Source organism: Barbatula barbatula (genome assembly GCF_947034865.1).
Source record: "Barbatula barbatula genome assembly, chromosome: 1".
Lineage (NCBI taxonomy): Eukaryota > Metazoa > Chordata > Actinopteri > Cypriniformes > Nemacheilidae > Barbatula > Barbatula barbatula.
In genome coordinates, this window is record NC_136766.1 from 17,738,553 (window position 1) to 17,759,173 (window position 20,621).

General features: G+C 39.5%; 2 protein-coding genes across 3 annotated transcripts in view; one reads left to right on the forward strand and one right to left on the reverse strand.

The window, feature by feature from the left end:
- slc12a4 (solute carrier family 12 member 4) overlaps window positions 1-12,532 on the forward strand; it is a 25,493-nt gene extending 12,961 nt beyond the window's left edge. For both annotated transcript variants that reach the window (XM_079454261.1, XM_079454262.1), the window contains exons 14-24: window positions 267-365; window positions 621-740; window positions 845-949; window positions 1,890-2,058; window positions 2,215-2,410; window positions 9,249-9,418; window positions 9,497-9,628; window positions 9,738-9,845; window positions 10,412-10,599; window positions 10,692-10,825; window positions 11,345-12,532. In XM_079454261.1, the coding sequence (XP_079310387.1) occupies window positions 267-365; window positions 621-740; window positions 845-949; window positions 1,890-2,058; window positions 2,215-2,410; window positions 9,249-9,418; window positions 9,497-9,628; window positions 9,738-9,845; window positions 10,412-10,599; window positions 10,692-10,825; window positions 11,345-11,436 (1,513 nt within the window). In that variant the 3' untranslated portion in view covers window positions 11,437-12,532. The remainder of the gene's footprint in view (window positions 1-266; window positions 366-620; window positions 741-844; window positions 950-1,889; window positions 2,059-2,214; window positions 2,411-9,248; window positions 9,419-9,496; window positions 9,629-9,737; window positions 9,846-10,411; window positions 10,600-10,691; window positions 10,826-11,344) is intronic.
- On the reverse strand, window positions 12,311-20,566 carry dpep2 (dipeptidase 2). The gene is made up of 11 exons (XM_079454282.1): window positions 20,338-20,566; window positions 19,412-19,560; window positions 19,117-19,243; window positions 18,115-18,244; window positions 17,604-17,754; window positions 16,755-16,824; window positions 15,973-16,149; window positions 15,015-15,099; window positions 14,872-14,947; window positions 14,449-14,584; window positions 12,311-13,040 (listed from the first exon to the last, which is right to left on the reverse strand). The coding sequence occupies exons 2-11, from the start codon at window positions 19,549-19,551 to the stop codon at window positions 12,846-12,848; spliced, it is 1,287 nt and encodes a 428-aa protein (XP_079310408.1). The 5' UTR covers window positions 19,552-19,560; window positions 20,338-20,566; the 3' UTR covers window positions 12,311-12,845.
- Window positions 20,567-20,621: the final 55 nt, after the last annotated feature.

Here is a 20,621-nt window from a genome sequence, read left to right on the forward strand (position 1 = left end):
TACATGTGCTCATTTAAATTATATTAAAACGTAGTTGTCACCACTTAGATACTATATGGATAATATAGATAGTTACTTATACAAATCATTTGATGGTACAATGTTATTGCCCTGTTTTCAGCCTCCTCTCTTTTACATTCTGACAGCAGTATACAGTACATTTCAAACATTAGTTTAATTTAATATCCAGTTTGTGGTTTCTTAATTGTCATTATATATATTATCTTTCAATTGTTTAAATGTAAATATGCTTGTTCACCTAACAGGTTTTTCCTGATGTGTTATCTTTTTGTAAATTTGGCGTGTGCCGTACAAACTCTTTTAAGAACACCAAACTGGAGGCCAAGGTTTAAATACTATCACTGGTAAGTGTGCATTTTGATATTTCCTTGAATGTACAATTGTACAGTTATAACACTTGTTTAATGTGCAAGTTAACCTTAGCTAATACATTTGTTTATTTTGTGATAGAACGTGTTCAATAATATCACTGAAGTGTATGTTTTAAAACAAAAAATTAGAAAAATGATTACTAAGTGCATCTTTTGGGGCGTGAAATTGTATCATTGAGCAAGCTATTATTTTCTGATATATAATATCTCTGATTCTCTTTCTCGCAGGGCTCTGTCTTTTCTGGGCATGAGTACGTGTTTAGCCCTTATGTTCATCTCATCATGGTACTATGCCATTGTAGCCATGGGCATTGCTGGTATGATCTACAAGTACATTGAATATCAGGGGTAAGTGATTCCCAATGAAATTCATTTAACATCACATTGTAGAATGTGCACTTGAACACTGATCACATGTGTTACATTTTTTACTGTCTTTATCTCTCATTCAGAGCAGAGAAGGAGTGGGGAGATGGGATCCGCGGGTTGTCTCTTAGTGCGGCACGCTACTCTCTCCTCCGCCTGGAAGCTGGACCGCCCCACACCAAAAACTGGAGGTTTGTCTTTCCAAAAGCGAGCTTGCTTTTTTGCTCAGACCAACAATGCATTGATTTTCAATGCATTGATAAAACACATATTTAGAAATTGTTTGCCTTAAAATAATATATGATGCTTTAGAAGTTTGAACTAGTGCACTGACAGTAATTCTGGGCCCCCCTAAAAAATATGAATGTGGGCCCCCACCGTCATAGAGGGAAATTTTTTATTAGGTTTTACACCACTTCGACGTAGTCTATTTAACAGAAGATGGTAATGTTGTTGTAAATACCTTTTAAAAGTTAAATGTTATATAAACATTGTCTTAAATAAATGCATGAAGTAAAAGAATCAAATATAATACATTATTAAATAATAATAATAAAACAGATGTAATCAGTCTGTTATCAAAGACTGCATTACAGTTGACATTACAAATTTTAAAAGAATACAGTCATGTAAATAAATAAATAAATAGACCACTTAAATGTTTGATGAAAACAATATGGTATCGTATAATATATAATAGATTTTCAGTCACTCATTGTCCTGCTCTATAACTTAATCAAACATACTTCAGCTGAGCTGCCTGCCACCTCAACTCTGATTGGTTTTGTTCACGAGCTAGATGTCAGACAGATTAAACCAGTAGTCATTTTTGGGGAGGGGGAATCACAATTATTTAGAAAAACTTTTTCGCCAAATTGCATGCTTTTGTGGATTTCATTAAAATCTCATGTATACAATTCACATAAACAGGTGACTATATAGTATAACTGTTGGATTTTGTGAAGCCCCTGGGCAGTGGGGGCCCCTACAATTGTCACCACCTTTCACCCCACTAGCGACAGCCCTGTCACACGTTGTTGTTTTTTGAAGTTTAACAGCTTCAAACTGCAATGCAGATATACATTTTCTTAATTTGACTATAATCACACTATTTTTTTATTATTTTCCCAGGCCACAGCTGCTTGTTCTGCTGAAGTTGGATGAAGATCTGCATGTCAAGTATCCCAGAATGCTTACCTTTGCCTCACAGTTAAAAGCAGGAAAAGGCTTAACCATTGTAGGATCTGTAATTCAGGGAAACTTCTTGGAATGTTATGGAGAAACACAGGCATCGGAACAGGTGAGGAAGTAACTTTATTTACATCCACCGTAAGCCCTCCTGTTGTAAATGTGCAGTAAATCTGTCAGAAAACTGGAGTGCGTTACTAAAGAATTCAAACATAAATTTATCTTGAAACTTGAATAGAAAACTAGCTTTGTTTGTACCTGTCACAAGGCAATAAAGAACATGATGGAAATCGAGCGCGTTAAGGGCTTCTGTCAAGTGGTGGTAGCCTCTAAAGTGAGAGAGGGGATTGCACACCTGATCCAGTCCTGTGGTCTGGGAGGCATGAAGCATAACACGGTGGTCATGGGTTGGCCATATGGCTGGAGACAAAGTGAAGACCCTCGCGCTTGGAAAACCTTTATCAGTAAGTACCTGTAGTGTGGGCATTTTTTCTTTGTTAATTTTCTAACAGGTTATTTAAAAATGTATTGATCCCTATCCAAACGCACTTTCTATTGCCCACATGCAAAGAAAATATATTTACTATATCGTAGCAAGGTGGAAAATTACACGACAAGGAGAGCTAAAATGAAAAGCCCCAGAGGGTGGTTTTTATTTACAAATAGGTTGTGGTGTGATAGTGCGTGTGGGAGTCCCTCTTCCGTGATGCTCTCCTTGTGCTGTGAGCCTGCGTATCCTTGTGGTCCTTGTGGCAGGGTTGACCGGTAACCAGCAGTACTCTGTATTGAGCCAAAGGAAGCGTTAGTCTTGGTCTCATGGAGAAGTTTCTCACCTTCTTCTGGTGAGCTGGCTGTTTATAAGCCCGTTGGCCGATCGCTGTTAGCTGTGACTGATCAGCCCGTGATGAGTGTCGCCAGGTGTTTCTCGTCGGTTTCCAGGGCAACACTGATGTGAGCTCGGGATGCTTGTCACAATATATTACATACACTTTTTTGCAGTAAAATATCCCAAAACCGCTAGGCCAGTGTTATATATTAAGTTCATTTTAATACAATATCTCAAAATTGTCATTTTAACTAGTGACACGGGGGCCATGTCTGGAAGTCACCTGGCAATGGCGTCATAAACGCGTTACCAAATACACTAGATGGGAAGCCTGCAACCATTAGTCAAAAATCGTGGAATGCAGGAAAGCAGACTAGAGCCTGTTTTATGATTGGCTATGGTGCTTTATCTATACCGACTAATAGAGTTCAGGGAGCAATATAGCGATATGTCATACAGGAGCAACAATACAACAGGTGCTAATACCAAGTTACAAGTTTCCACAAAAGCTAGAACAATACCTGTTGATAGAAAGAAAGAAAGAAAGAAAGAAAGAAAGAAAGAAAGAAAGAAAGAAAGAAAGAAAGAAAGAAAGAAAGAAAGAAAGAAAGAGAGGGCTCAATCACGTTTTTTTTTTATTTGCCTGTCAAGTATTCACAGAAGAGATAGTTTTTTTTTAATGTTGTGAGAGATGTGGTTGACAGGACTTAGTTAAGAATGTTAACTGTGGGGTGTGCCGGAAATACAAGTAGTTCTGACTTGGCAGGGTTCAGGTGATGCTTTTTCATCCAAGCTGAGATGTCTTCTAGGCGTCTTTAACTCCACCACTATCTTGTTTTGTGTTGTTGTTAGGGAGCAGGGGCGTCATGTACCCATTTTTTTATGTGGCACAGTGTGCACAACACACATAAACATGCTCTGTACGTACAAATACATACATTTAAAAAAAATGAATATATCTTAAAGGCGCAGTTTTTGATTCTCAGCGGCCACTAGCGTTGTATTATAGATTTGCAACAAATCTCTCAGTCCAAACACGACGGTGGCCACCACAGTACAAAAAGATGTTTGTCGGCTGAGATAGCATGTCTTCTCATGTTGACGCAGAGAAGAGATCATGTGGGCATTAGAAAGACTGTAGAAAAAGCAATGTCTTATTTATTACATAAGATAAAGGGTCTGTGGATTTTAAGTATAAATAGAAGGATATGAGTCAGGCAGGAGCTCGGACCTGCGTTAATATTATAAAGACTTCCAGTAGAAAGCTTTAGGACCTGCGGATCACTCTAAAAAATGTTGGGTTAAAAATAACCCAACAAGTAACCCAACTATGGGTTGGTATAGCACCTTCACAACTGTGGGTTATTCTAACCCAATTAATTAGGTTAAAAAGCCATTGGGTTAAATGTAACCCAACTATGGGTTGGTGTAGCTCCTTCCCAACTATGGGTTATTCTAACCCAATTAATTAGGTTAAAAAGCCATTGGGTTAAATGTAACCCAACTATGGGTTGGTGTAGCTCCTTCCCAACTATGGGTTATTCTAACCCAATTAATTGGGTTAAAAAGCCATTGGGTAAATGTAACCCAACTATGGGTTGGTGTAGCACCTTCCCAACTATGGGTTATTCCAACCCAATTAATTGGGTAAAAAAACATTGGGTTAAATGTAACCCAACTATGGGTTGGTGTAGCACCTTCCCAACTATGGGTTATTTTAACCCATTAAATTGTGTTAAAAAGCCATTGGGTTAAAAGTAACCCAACTATGGGTTGGTGTAGCACCTTCCCAACTATGGGTTATTTTAACCCATTAAATTGTGTTAAAAAGCCATTGGGTTAAAAGTAACCCAACAGTTGAGTTTACTGTAAATTGACATAATTTTAACAAATACAGCATACTTTTCAAATTCAGATAGTTTATTTGTACAATTTGTTTACCAATACAATGTAATCACATTTTGGTGAGGTTGGCATTTCATATTTGTCTAAAAGGTTCAAAATACACAAAGAAAAAGAAAAACCTACACATAGAAAAAACATAGAAAAAAATACATACATTACAATCAGAACACAAATGTGCACTTACAAATTACACAAGTACAAAATAAATATCACATTCTATTAACGCATTCAAATCACAAATGCACACACCATAAACAAATGTGTCGTGTACACCAAATCGGAACATAAATGTGCATTTGCATAACACAAATTCAAAACAAGTACACATACCGTACATGAACAAATGTGCACATGCCAAAAACACAATCAAATCACAAACGTGTACACTAATTCAGAACACAAATGAGCATTTACTGTAACACATTCATTCAATTACAAAATCTGTAAACACACTGTGCACCAATTCAGAACATGTGCATATACTGAACGCAAATGCCAAACACAAAATGTGCACATGCCTTACACAAATTCAGAAGGCAAAATCTGTCTACACAGAGGACATAACTTAAAGAAATACTGTATGATAAAAAGCATACAATAAATGATGTTTAATAAACAAAGTTCGGGAGTAGCCCTGGCAAATTACCACACACCGAGCACATAATCGCTAATCAGACTAATTATCCAACCAGCATCAGCTGAACACATATAAATATAGAGAAGCTCCTCACCTCAATCATCTCGTCCGATTTCGCATTGATTCGCAGCGGAAACCATGGCAGAGTCCAGGAAATTACCTTCCTTTACCTCCAATGTTACCCCTGCCCCAGAAACGTCAGGCGAAGACTCCTCAAGCGAGCAAAACCCCTCAGCCGCATCATCCGCGAGCAGGGAGTGGAGCCCAAACAAAAATCCGAGCGGTACCCGGAAGCGCAAAACCAAACCGAAAGCAAACTCCACCCGGCCCTCGACAGAGAAACCGTCTACTTCTACACCTCGCGGCCGTCCTCCATTCCGCGAGGCAGCCAGCACCCCAAGAAGCAAAACGACCAGGACGCCTTCCCTTCCCAGGTCTTCCGGGTCTTCTACAGCGTCATCCCATTCTCCAGCATCTCGCTTAATCCCGCCCATAGAGAAATGGACGATCCCCGCGCTTAAACGAGCTCTAGAAGACGCTTACATCCAGTATGCCAGGAGACTCAAAAAACCCGAGTTATACAACCTACTCATCTCTGAACAGCCCGAGGCGCGGACCGGCCAGCAAAGTACCTCATCAAACATAGCCAGCCGCTCCCGGAAACATCCGCATCCCCGCCCGGAGGTGGCTCCAAGCCCGCCACCCGCCAGGAAGAAACGCCGCACCACTCCAGCAAGCAGGAGCCAAGTCCGGGAGGATGACTCGAACGACTCCTCACCGAGCGGTGACCTCGCACCATCCACAAGACGCCCAGCCCGCGCGAGTCCACCTCCGAGCACCAGCCAAAGAGGCCACGCCCTTCCGGACCAACCTGATTGTCCATGGCCAGCAGCCCAGGCGGTCAGCAAACCCATGAGGCCGCCGCAGCTGATAGAGCAGGGCCAGGTTTCCCTCTACACTTCCCTGCCTAACCCCCCCCCTATTGGTCGCACAAGGCTCCCAGTCACACTCGTGCATTGGTCACGCAACGCGCATTGGTCGCACAAGGGCCCAAGTCATCTACGTGCATTGGCCACGCAACGTGCATTGGCCGCACAAGGTTCCCAGCCACACTCGTGCATTGGTCACGCAACGTGCATTGGTCGCACAAGGGCCCAAGCCACCTACGTGCATTGGTCACGCAACGCGCATTGGTTGCACAAGGGTCCCAGTCACACTCGTGCATTGGTCACGCAACACGCATTGGTCGCACAAGGGCCCCAGTCACACTCGTGCATTGGTCACGCAACACGCATTGGTCGCACAAGGGCCCAAGCCACCTACGTGCATTGGTCATGCAACGCGCATTGGTCGCACAAGGGTCCCAGTCACACTCATGCATTGGTCACGCAACGCGCATTGGTCGCACAGGGGCCCCAGTCACACTCGTGCATTGGTCACGTAACGCGCATTGGTCGCACAAGGGCCCAAGCCACCTACGTGCATTGGTCACGCAACACGCATTGGTTGCACAAGGGTCCCAGTCACACTCGCGCATTGGTCACGCAACGCGCATTGGTCGCACAAGGGCCCAAGTCATCTACGTGCATTGGTCACACATCGCGCATTGGTCGCACTAGGGCCCAAGTCACCTACGTGCATTGGTCAAGCAACACACATTGGTTACACAAGAGCACAAGCTATTTCATGCATCGGTCACGCAACGCGCATTGGTCGCTCAAGGGTCCTGGCCTCACCGTAGCGCCAGCCCCAGGAGCCAGCGCACAGAGCATGCAGTGATAACAGCCTCAGGAACCAGCGCATTCAGCACTACAGGAATCTCACACTAATATCGCCGAGCACCCACCGCTTCTAAACCTCCGCTTGCTTCCTGGAAACTGCCGCAGGCCATGCCAAGAAATCTCAACCGTCCTACCTAACCTGCCCAGCCGAAGCACCGTCCGTGGTCCACCGGATTTCTGCATCTTTTGGGGGTCATCAGGGCCCACCTCCGTGCACTGTCCGGCGCCGTCCGCAATTTTTGGGAGTAAGGGCCCTCAGGGCTCGGGCTCGGTCCGGGCTCTGGGCTCCCTTCCCCGTTAAAAGGGGGAGCGCTCCGGGCTCGGACGGGAGCTCAGAGCCCGGAGCCCGGAGCCCTCTCCCCGGACAGTACGCCAAATACGCATAAATCCTAATTACCTGCAGCCAGAATTTGCGGGGGCGAACTCGTGAAATGATGTTTAATAAACAAAGTTCGGGAGTAGCCCTGGCAAATTACCGCACACCGAGCACATAATCGCTAATCAGACTGATAATCCAACCAGCGTCAGCTGAACACATATAAATATAGAGAAGCTCCTCACCTCAATCATCTCGTCCGATTTCGCATCCCACCACCACCCCGACTCCTCCCCCCTTTTTTCGCCCCTGCCTCTGGCAGCCTGGGGGGGATAGGCACACAGGGCTCGGTCCGGGCTCTGGGCTCCCTTCCCTGTAAAAGGGGGAGCGCTCCGGGCTCGGACGGGAGCTCAGAGCCCGGAGCCCGGAGCCCTCTCCCCGGACAGTACGCCAAATACGCATAAATCCTAATTACCTGCAGCCAGAATTTGCGAGGGCGAACTCGTGAATTAACATTTTACAATCCATGCGTTGTGTCAGACACCTACACTTTTATGTCTGCTGGTTAGTGGAACTACTCACTGAATAAAAAGTTTTTTAGGAGGCAGCAATGTGTTGAAGGAACTCCTCCAGGAATATTATAGACTGCATGCTGCAAGAACTCCCAAATGGGAGCAGAGGACTTTGGATAGTTTATGTCATAGATGTAGAACATTTTGAAGCATAAATACACTGCTTTAAGTAAGGTCTCCTGTTCAACTGCCTCTCCGTCGAAAATGGTGAAAACTAGAGAGTAATTCTCTTTGTTCCCAAACACCAAGATATGTGTATCCTGGCATGTCACACTGTTCAGTTACTGCACCATATTTGTTCCAACCTTAAAAGAAATAATTTACTATAATTGGCATGGATTGTTAACATTTCATGCACACAATATAAACATGTTTATACTGTAAATTAATCCACAAAATCACCAGTGTTACATTGTCTTCAAGTAACACAATAGCAGCACTGTAGTGAATTAAAGTTAATTTACTCTTAAAGTGATGAGTGACCGTTAGTCATGACACTTGCCAATAACAAGCAGAATCACAAAAAGTTTATATATATATATATATAAAGCAGACGTTAACGTTACTAGTTGAGTGATTTTTGTGACGTACAATCTTTATCGGTACAGATTCCACCAGGCATTTTTATTAACAATAAGCAAAACTTCTCTAAACAGTTACCATAGTCTTTCTGGTAATGTTTTATTAAGGCTAGCCATCACCACTGGGGCAAACTTGGGTAACGTGAACTTTAAATTTAAAAAACTAAATCCAACAAATTTGCCGTCGCTGTAAACCACTCATTCCCGAGACGATTGTAAACTCCAGCGTCAGATGACGGTAAAAATGACCCAACATGTGACCCAACGAGTTGGGTTAGCAAACACACTGAGGAAAATATAACCCAATAAAATGACCCAATCTGTAACCCAGCGAACTGGGTTACACAAAAACTACCCAAATTTAGAAAATAACCCAGTAAAATGACCCACTTAGCTCAACCCAGCGGTTGGGTTAGAGAAATAACCCAACGTTTTTTACTCTGTAGAGAGAGGTCTAGAGCGCGCTGGCGCTAAAACTGGAGAGAGAGCGAGAGCTCGAACCGTAGAGCACGCCCTGTACGGATCATCCGCCATCCAATTAGATTTTTTTTTAAGACGACAGAACCCATTATTCCACGCTCCTTCACAGCGTAATCAAACTATGCCGTTGTTGTTGTTTTGAACATATCTGTTTTGAATTAAAAAATATATGGGAAAATATTCTTGGTTTTTGCTTAACCATAGATACCGTGCGCTGTACTACAGCTGCCCACCTGGCGCTGATGGTCCCAAAGAATGTGTCATTCTATCCCAGCAACCACGAGCGCTTCACCGATGGATACATTGATGTTTGGTGGATCGTCCATGATGGTGGCATGCTTATGCTCCTGCCATTCCTTCTCAAACAACATAAGGTAAACTAAAACAATTTATAAATAATAATTGCAGCAAATTGTTTTGTTACTTTTGTGTTAAAAATGTGTGTACTTTAGGTTTGGCGTAAGTGTAAGATGCGTATCTTCACTGTGGCCCAAATGGACGATAACAGCATTCAGATGAAGAAGGACCTGGCAACCTTTCTGTACCAGCTCAGACTGGAAGCAGAGGTGGAGGTGGTTGAGATGGTATGTTTGTTTTTTCTTAAAATGTTTTAATCATCATTCCAACAGAAGCGGGTCATGTCTATTTCAGTCTATTTTAATTTCACTGCCTAATTTTGTGATTTATTTCCAGCATGACAGTGACATCTCAGCGTATACGTATGAACGGACACTGATGATGGAGCAAAGGTCACAGATGCTAAAACAAATGAGACTGTCCAGTGCAGAAAGAGACAGAGAGGTGTGTATCTATATTTAATCAGGGTGCAAAAACATTTAGTATTTGCCTGGAAGCATATCTATAATTCATTGTAGAGTACAATGAAAAAGTTTAAAGAGGGAATGTAATGGTGTTTCAGGCATTCTGACCTATTAACAACGTTAAACATGCTGGCTTCTCATCCTTAACATGGTCAACAAAAAACGAGTTTGACGTATGACGTAGTATTTCTATGCTCCATACACTCCCCCAGCATTTGTATATGGTTTCGTAAAGTTTTTTTCAAACATGAAAATCAGTTTTATAACAACTTGTTACAACCAGTGCTAAAAGATGCCGGACATGAACCGCACACGGTAAGTGAAACACTGTTGTTTTGTTCCGCCTCAACCTTCATCCCCCCGGGCACGCTAAGTATGTTTTCGGAAATAATCATACAGCTGTATCTGTCTTTTACAAATGTGATCTAACAAAAGACTCTACTGATATTTGAAGGGTGCCATACTATTCTGTAAGTAGTCAAGATTAACATGAGATATGGCAATGACGAATGACAAAGTCTTTCATTCGGTCTCCCTAATCTTTAGGCCCAACTAGTAAAGGACAGACACTCATTAGTAAGAATGGGCAGTCTGTACTCAGATGAGGAGGAAGAAACCATTGAAGTACTGCCAGAGAAGAACTTGATGACTTGGACCTTTGACAAGGTAGAAGCAGAGAGACGAAACAGAAACAATGCACCAGAAAACTTCAGAGAGCTAATCAGCATCAAACCGTAAGTAGGCACGCATGGATAAGAACATGATTGCACTATTACTGCACTGGAAACCATACAAACGTTTTTCTTTATCTGTGTGTTTTTGACAGTGATCAGTCTAATGTTCGGCGGATGCACACAGCTGTCAAGCTCAATGAGGTCATTGTTAATAGATCCCATGATGCCAGACTGGTGCTGCTAAACATGCCAGGTCCTCCACGCAATCAAGAGGGAGATGAAAACTGTATCCTTAAACAGTGCTACCAGTCTTCATACAGAAGGAGAGTTTAGTATTATATTATCTAAGCTTCTGTTTGTGTCTTTATAATGCAATTAGTGGTATGATCTGGATGATTGATTTGGGCAAAATTGTCTGATAGTACTCCTATTAATAATTTACGTGTATTTACAAATTTTTTACTAATATATTTTTTTTCACATCCAAAATAAATCAAAGCTATATTTGACCATCCTCAAAGTAGCCAATCATTTGTCTGGAATTTGTAAAATCAGTAAACAGTATTGAAGTTCTCATTAATTCCATATTCTTATTGGTTGCTTTTATCCATAAATTAATATCTTGTCACAATTAAATTTCACTTATGTGAACCCAAACTTAATAGTATCTCATATTGAACTGTATATCATATTGTGTAATCTTAGATTTGTAAAATGGAATGCATGTGAGGTGATTAGCAGATATTAACAATTAAATGAGATACTGTTTATATCTCAAGCAATTTCTTTGACTCAGAGGTCTCAGATATGGAATTTCTTGAGGTGTTGACAGAGGGTCTCGAAAGAGTGCTGCTTGTAAGAGGTGGAGGTCGTGAGGTCATCACCATCTATTCCTGAAAATTGTGGCCTATTATGAAAGGCCAAAGATCAATACACAAACCACTTGTGTTAAACTATGCCTGCTACAAGTCATATTAAGTCTTATTTACAGAATTTGCATACTGAACTACAGACAATCTTTTGCCAGACTAGATTTTAAATTAAAGTGCACTAATTCATTTTATTTCAAATGCCTTTTTGGCAAGTTTTAAATGTGAAAAACACAAAACTAGTGAGAGAATTTGAGGGAAAATTAGTTTGGCAAGGGAAGTTGTGTTTTCTACATGACACCATCCCAGAAATATGACATTAGGTGGAAACTTCATTCCGTGTGTCTACAAACTACATTCTAATGTGCTTTCTGTGCCGTTGAGAAGTGTACAGTAGAAAAAACATGAATGCGTCTCCCTTATGTCAAGTATGAACACGTCTCTGTTGATGGAGTTGTAACACTCCATGCAACAGTGCAAAGGGTAACCTAATTAAATGAAACGACAAGCTTGTACTGAGTGTGAAAATTTGTCAACCACAAAAAGGTCTGATCTGATCAAGTTCTGAAATGCTTCTAAAATCCTCCAAGACTGCCACTCAGAATATTAAGTACTGAACTTAAATTTACTAATGAGTGCTCATATTTTATTTATTGTTCCTTTGTTTATTTATAGAACCCCCCCCTACATTTTATTGAAAGTATTAGCTTTAGGTAAAAACCTAAAAAATTGGGGCAGGATAGATCTTGGATATAATAGCTTTGTAGATTTTGTAATATATACAACAACTAGACTTTTAACTATTTTAAACAACAAAATTACTGTTTTGTAAGTGAACTGTTTTGTAAGAAAAATACTGAAGATGCATTTTAGTATACAACTCACAATAAGGATACATTTTGGATATTGATACATACAAGTCTTTATTTTTAGTATAGCATGATTATTGTACAGACAAAATACATTTGTTATACAAATAGAAGAAATGTTGAAGACTGTATTGACAAATAACATTGTATTTGGAATATAACGTCAATGTTCCATTTGGAACATAATGTTCATGTTCTATAAAGAATCTGTATAGTGTTCCATGTCAAAGAGAACGAATAAACATTTAATCAATGAAACAATAGCTGGCTTTATGTAGTGTATTTTGAGAAATACACTTTTAAACTCTATATCTATGAAAACAATGAACAAAGTGCCCTAACAATTAAAGCACTACAGATTAAATAGATTCATTTACAAACATGTGTTTTATTATGTTATATCACCTAATATTTTTTTGAGTAGCAAAGAATGTCTATTTTAAAGCCAAAGTACATTAAAACCAGTAATCACACTGTTAGTTTGATGTTTTACTTTGTTACTCAACCAATGTTTTATTTAGGATATAATAGAATACAAGGCAATAAAAAACAACCCCTGGAAGATGCTTTAATAATAAATTAATTGAACAAAAAATGGGATAAACCAAGCTAAAGCTCTTATAGGCAACAAAGGAGATTTCTGATTTCGATAGCTACTCTCTGTCCTAACTGGGCGGGTCAAGATCACACGACAGCTGTTGTTTGCCTCCAGAATTGGGATTTCTACTTCACTTGGTGAGGTGTTAAGCATATCATCACGTACCTAAACATATGGAGAGAGAGAGAGCAGAGAAAGTGAAAAGTTTTCCAAAGGTATTCAAATAAGCTCTGACCACATTTACGGAAATACTTTTAGAATACTTAATACCTAGAAATATAGATTTGATAAAAAAACATCTAATACTTGACTAGGAAAAATAAGAAAAACTACTTAGAAAAGATTTCAAAAGATCCAAATATGGTGGAAAAAAGTACTGCTCACTCAGTACTGCAATGTCATCCGTCGATCGATCTGCGTGGCTCCAAATGAAATAAAACAAGCCTAATAACATGGATTACCTAATCTAACGTTTTCCACACGAAGACGTTCTTGCTATTCCTCGCCATCATGTTCATTTTGTACTGGTCGGTCTGTGACTAGTAACCAATTGTCATCAACAACCAACTTATGCATGCCATTAGAACTCTTTACATGGGAATGTACAAAGACCGTGATCGAAAACCTCAACATGATTTACATGACTCTTATAACCTAGGGGTTGTGTCGGAATGTTTAGATAGTGTTGACTACTTCTCACAAAGTTATCCAGTGCTAAGAAAGAACAGTTAAATAGACCAGATGACATTATGTTGCATTGTTATATGCAATAATAGTAACCTAATAGTAAAGTTTACAGAAAACAGCAGAAGGATTATAGGTTCGATCCTCGGTAAAATGCATAGTGCAATAAATGTATAACTTGAATGCACTAAAGCATCTGCAAAATAATCTGTCATGGTTCTGCCTCCTTATGTCTTGAATTCCTAGTTTCCCAGCCCCTCTTGTTCCTAGTCTAGCTTTCCATCTGTGTCTCATTACCCACACCTGCCACTTATTATCTTTCCATGTTAGTTCCCCATATAATGCCTTTATTGTCTATTGTCCTGTGCTCGTTCGTTTTTACTTGTTAGCCTAGTTGTGATGCCTGTGTTATCGCATCGCGTCGCTTCGCATCGCATCGTATCGTCCCGTGTCATTAGTTAGTCTTGTTCCGGTCATTTTAGTGTAAGTCTAGTTTTCTTATGTTGTCCCCCTCGTGGGAAGTGTTTTGTATTCTTGTTTGGTTTCTTTGTCTCCCCATCGTGGGTCTTTGTTTTGTGTATAGTTAAATGCTTTTTGTTAACCCTTTAACTGCTGCCTGCACATGGGTTCTTCCCCACCACATTCCTGACATAAACACATTTAAAAGCAACATTTGTAAATGTTATACTTGAAAAAGTAAAACAAAACATAGAAATATTAACCTGCATCCTGATTGATATCAATGTTTGTCGTAGGAAACTGTTTAGATAAACAACCTATGGGGACATTTTTTGGAAGAGGAAAGGCTGGATATATTGTATAATGTTGATTCCAACTTATGTTGACTTTAACTGGGCATGTCTGAATTAAAAAAAAAACTTTTGCTGACCTCCTCAACCTTTCTGAACACCCTGATGAAGTTCAGTCTTAACACTCCGGCCAGCTCTTTCTCAATCCAGCCCCTTGATATCAGCTCACTTATCAAAGCTGGGTATTTGGAGACATCATCCAGGCCTTGAGGAAATCTGTAATATACAGGCACACATAATATGGGCATGCATAAACACATACATATAAGATTAGGGTCACGGGTCTCTGTGGAATCTGCGCACATTACTTTCTAATTCTAAATTTTGTCAAAAGTGTTAACTGGTGTTGACATTAAGTTTCTGCTAACAGCTGAAAGCTCAAATTATCCAGAATGCGGCATAAGAACAATTCAAGAATTTTGAGGAAATTCACAATAAGCAGATAAGCAGAGTAAACAAACACATGATAGCTCTGAACTGTAAACTGACTTGCAATGACTTACCCATGTGCGCCATCAAAATCTGCACCGATCCCAATACTTTCTGCTCCTATTACCCGCTTTATGTGATCTAAATGATCTAAAGAATAAGATTAATAAGATAACATTCAATTTTTATATTATGTACAGTGTGTTTTTTTTCTCACCAGCCACCATGGAGACATTTGCTTTATTTGAACATGCCACAAAATTGCTGTAGAAGTTCACCATGATAAGTCCGCCATTTGTTTTCTAGAAAGGAAACAAAGTAAACCCTTCTGTTCGTTTAGAAAAAAAATCATAATAGTGAGGTTCAGAGATGACATATTTTTGTAAGCAAAACCTGGAAGAGAGTTCGCATTTTAGGACTTCCAGTATCATCGCTTCAAAGTCTATGCGTTTTCTGAATGGGTTTTTAGTAAATCGCCCTAAATAAGGTCTGTGGTAACAAAACCACAGTTGTGTCTTAAAAACGGCGGTTGCTGTCAAGTTGCTAAAAGCGACTACTTCCTTCAGGGGGTCGCGCATATAAAGCTCACAATTAATGTAACAGGGGCACAAATCTCTTAAAACGTAGATGTGGATTCATTCGCGGAGTCATTTTTTACCAGGGAACACATTTTTAATAAAGTCTGTAAGAGTCAGAGGCTTGGTGGTGGTAAAGTTGATATCGAGCGACCTGAAGTGTAGTCTGTTTACAGCTTTTTACTTCTGCTGATTGTATTTCGGCTTCAAAAGCAACAAATGTTTTACGGGTTACAAGCGGGTTATAATTGGTGTGTTTTATGTCATAGAAAAAAAACTGAAAATATTTAGAGGTTTTGTTTACCACAGACATTCGGGCAATTTAACAAAAACTCTGAGCCTCCCTATTGCTCTAGAGCAACTCAAATTTGTATTTAAACATCTGAAATGTATAATAGCTTTTACTGTAACAATTGAGTATTTTAAAGAAAACCTCATACATTACACAACTCATTTTGCATCTTTCAAATACAGATACCAAAAGTTAAAGAGTAGAAGTAAGGACTGAAAAAGAAAGATAAAAAGACACTTATCTCTTTATTGTATTTCAGAGAATAAAACCAATACTATTGTACGTTTTGTGAACACAGGTGATCTCACCAGCAGGAGTAGCAGGCTGTCGGGTACATTACGTGTGCTGTTACAAATAGCGTATGCTGAGGAGTGGCTGAAAATAACAGGAGCTGCAGAATGTTTCAGCACTGCTTTGGCTGTTTCCCATGAGCTATGAGACAGATCAACCAGCATTCCTAACCTGTTCATTTCAGAAACCACTGCCTGAGGACAAGAAGGGAACAGACATGGGTCGAATCATACCACAAACCACAGATCAACCAGCATTCCTAACCTGTTCATTTCAGAAACCACTGCCCGATGACGGGAAGGGAACAGACATGGGTCGAATCATACCACAAACTGAGTATGTTAAACTAAGTATACTAAGTATGTTAAACTTCAAAATCGACTAAAAGCATAATTATAAAACAAGTATTACAATGGATACATTGTGTAGTCAAACAACAAAACGTACATAGTCAACATAATTGAGTCAATGGTCAACGATACTATAAAGCGGTTTAAATAAGTGATATCTTTTGATTGTAATAATGAAAGCAAATCAGCTGTATACTGTGTGAACGGAATATAAAACTCATTGTCTCAAATATTTGAGTAGCTCCAAGACAAAAGCCAAATATGCTTTGTAAAAACAGGTGGATCTTTCGGTTCAAAGACAATGCACAAATAAGCATCTCCAGATATAGAAAAAGAAACAATGAGGCCTCTAATACAGATCTAAACTATTGATTATTGCATATTCTTCTAATTTTATCATTGCTGACATTTTGCAACGAATGTTCTTAGAATGGGGAGAAAAACCTTACCTTACCAAATTTTGTCAGGCTATTGTTCTTCCGTTGGTAATGCTGGTATATTTTTGCTGAGCTCTCAGCCCTATGAATGGGACATTACAGGAGAATGCACAGTTAATGCAACACTTTGTAGTTTTTCGACCTTAAAACTTTGTCTCAACAATTATTTTAGTGGTAGAACAACTTTAAACCGGACCAATTCTACTACCACTCCTACCTAAAACCACTGTGGTGAGGAAGGCGAGACGAGAGCCTTGAGGCGGGGCCGTTGGAGTGAGTGATAGTTGGAATCAGCTGTGCGCGCACCGGTCCCACATATCTCATGGAGGAGATCGGGAGCTTAAGAGGACAAGCGGTAGGACTGTTGACTATGTTTTATGGCTGGCAGTCTACCGTGAGCCAGTCTTTTACTTCTCTGTTTATTGTTTTTTTTTTATTAAAGTTTCGTTAAACGTTTGCCGGTTCCTGCCTCCTTCCTTCCCTTCTATGGATCTCATTACAACCACACTCTGTAAATTCTGTGTGCGAGTCGGTACAGCCCTGCCCATCCCCTGCCTGTGGCAGAGTTTCCAAATGACGTTTTTGCATTTGTTTAATCGTTTTTGTTCCATCAGCTTATTCAACAAATTAACGTGTATCGTGCTTCCCTCTGGGAAGCTTATACAGCAACTGTATTTACGACACTAGTAACAGACAATTGTGCTTATCAACCACATGGGGAAACCTGTGAGCAAATGTTCCACAGTGTTGCTTTAAACGTATGAAATATGAATAAGACATAAGACAGTAACATGTGTGTTTCTCCTAACCAATGTTTATCAGTGATTCATGAAGGTTTTGTACGTTTAGATGAGTATTTACCATGGTGTGTTGCAGGAGTGTGTAAGGGCCATGGATCTTACTCCCAGCTGGTAGAACATGCGCAATGCTGGTAAACTGCTGTCGATGGTGTGACCTCCCTCCACACTGATTAGACATGCGATTTTTCTACTGTTTATAGAGTTATTAAAACCTGAGAAACACAAATTTTACGCTGTGTAATCCTTTTCCACTCATCGCTCCAAAACAGTAATCCCATAAGAAAAGAGCTTAGAAACATTTGTGAAGAAGAGAAACATTTGTGAAATCAACTAAAATACTAATCTCATCTAACATACTGTTAAGAATAAGTGTCGACTACAGATTTGTTAACTGAAACTCTTTGCAGAGAGTAATTTACAACGATGGAAGTACTGAGACTTTTTATCTTTAACTCACATAGCGAGGGTGAAAATAAAAATAATACAACAGGTCTAAGACAAGACTCGACCAGAAGCCCTTCATCTGAGCCTTATCAGCTATATTGGCAGTTTTACAGTATAGGTCAAAGTACCTTCAGCTGTAGTCACCAGTTCAAGCTCTGTGTTTTCAGTACAAAGACGACGGATAACATCAATCTGTTCCAAGGCCAGCCTAACAGCATCCTTGTCTTGAGCTGTACACAACACGTATGCTGCAAACACCTAGCAGACATATATTTTGTAGATTTCAGACATGGACTAACTAATAAACCTTCTCTCTTATGGGTTTAATAATACAAATAATAATAATGAAAAATAAAAAACACAGATTTATTTATACGATAAACCACAGAATAAAAAATTTAAGTGTGATAAACAGTTTTGCAGAGAAAGTTAAAGAAATTGCTTGTGCAAACGTTGTGGAGTCAAGGGCAGAGCTGTTTGGTGGCTAGGTGCATTAAAGGGATAGTGATGTATTGAAGGCCTTATACCATATTTGAAATGATACTTTCATAAGTTTCACAACATTTCGTTATAACAGTACAATACGGTAGAATCCCACTTCTATATACAGCATCTGCTAAATGTAACTTTTTTTCAAATATGTTCCATTTCTCTCTGCTTTGTCTCCCCAACCCTTAACTGCCAAGGGTTCTTTCTGTGAAACGCAGAAGTCACGCATGCATAGAGCCCATTACTCACTCTCTAGTCTTTATACATTTATTTATTTAGATTCACACAGAAAAAGATATTTGGACGAATGCTTTTAACCAAACAGTTCTTCGACCTCATTGACTACCATAGTAGGAAAAATGACAGTGGTAGATAAAAGTGCCCCAGAACTGTTTGCTGTCCTACATTCTTCAAAATATCTTTCTATGTGTTCATCAGAACAAATAAATGTATACAGAATTGAAACAACTCCAAGGTGAGTAAATGATGACAGTATTAAAATTTTTGGGTGAACTATCCCTTTAAATAAGTTAGTACATAATACTAAATTGTATACAAAGAGAGTGAAGATAAATAGCAGATGACATTGCAGAACTATTTGAAGGTCCAGAGTTCTATTACGATCAACTAGGAAAAATGACCTGTCCTCCAACACGACCAGCTTTTAGGCGACTGATATCTGTAGCCACCAAAGGAATGTTGTGTGAATCGAGCTGGCTTAGTTTGTTGTGATGATGTATTCTCAGCTGCAGTGCCAAGTCATTGTGTCTAAGCAAAAGCAAAATGTATAATAAGTGAAATATAAAAAAGACTTATTGTTTAATAACTCCATCTTTCTCTGTCTGGCATAATATCCTCTACTGGTATTTCCAGCTATGAATATTTCCCAGGTATATTTACTGTGTGCAGACTAAAAACAGTGAGAAAGAGTCCTACCCATCAATTAGTGGATATTTGGTCATTATATCCAGTGCTCTGCTAGTTTCAGATATTATCCCGTGAAGAAGTGAGAGAATGATGAATATGAACAGCTGTATCCATTGGCCACTGATACCTGCTTCTTTATATATTACCATCCTATGACGCTGATAATAAAAAAAGTTATTCAAGATTTGTTTCAATGAGAGTTGATACAGAAACATGTGACAAAAAACATCTACTAGCGTATTTATTTAATAGAACCGGATTTTCGTTTGTATTAGGTTTATAGCTTAGTGAAATGATTTTAACATCAATCAATTATGGTTTAAATAACAACACTTTATGGTTCAGTTAACATTAGTCAATGAATTAGCAATCAACGAGCAACACTCATTTAACAACAGGTTTTCACACTGTTTACACATTTCAATGTTTCACTTTTAAATAATTAAAGTAGCCTATCGCATATGGCGATTAATTGTCTGTAAAGCTCAGACAATAACTGGATGATGATTTACTGTGCTTCATTAAATAAACAAGTGTCACAAATTGTGTCACATGCGCGATGTGAGTAATCGCAGTATAAAACTTGTATTGTATTAATACACAAGAAATGTGTCAGTTCTATAAATAACTCCAATAAACACCATCGTGACCATAACAGAAAAAGTTGTAACGTCTTGAGCCATTTGTGACAATAACTCGAAAGGAAAGTATTGCATTCCTGAATCAAGACATATCGGTGTATGTTAACATGCAATGGATGTTTTAGGAAAACATCATCTTGAGGTATATTTCACTGGAGCGTGACAACTAGTTCCAGAATTCTACACTCCGTTATGTCAAACACGAACTTAATTATAACACGACCTGTGGTGGCTATAACCCCAGTTGTGAATATAAAATGGACAGAGTGTACATATAATAACAACATCACTCACCGTGTTAGCAAGCTTGATTTAAACCACTCATCGACGAGAAGAGAAAACAGCGTGTGATCAGAGTAGTCTTTATATTGATCAGGAACTTACGAAGATAAGGACTTGCCCACAGGCAGATTTTTACAGATCTGTTATTTATCAGTTTTCAAGCACATGAATCCTTGCCTTTCAGACAAGCATCGCCCTCTGCTGAGTGCTTCATGTGGGCACATACTGCCAGATGTGGACTGTAGCTCGGAGGCACATGTGCCATTAGTTTGCACAACTGACTTTATCGGATGCTT

Coding starts and splice junctions, on each gene's coding strand:
- dpep2 (XM_079454282.1), bottom strand. CDS start 19,551: ATGGTAATATATAAAGAAGCAGGTATCAGTGGCCAATGGATACAGCTG. Junction 19,244..19,411: donor AAATATCCACTAATTGATGG/GTAGGACTCTTT, acceptor GCTTTTGCTTAG/ACACAATGACTTGGCACTGC. Junction 15,100..15,972: donor ACAGCCTGCTACTCCTGCTG/GTGAGATCACCT, acceptor TTTCCTTTCTAG/AAAACAAATGGCGGACTTAT.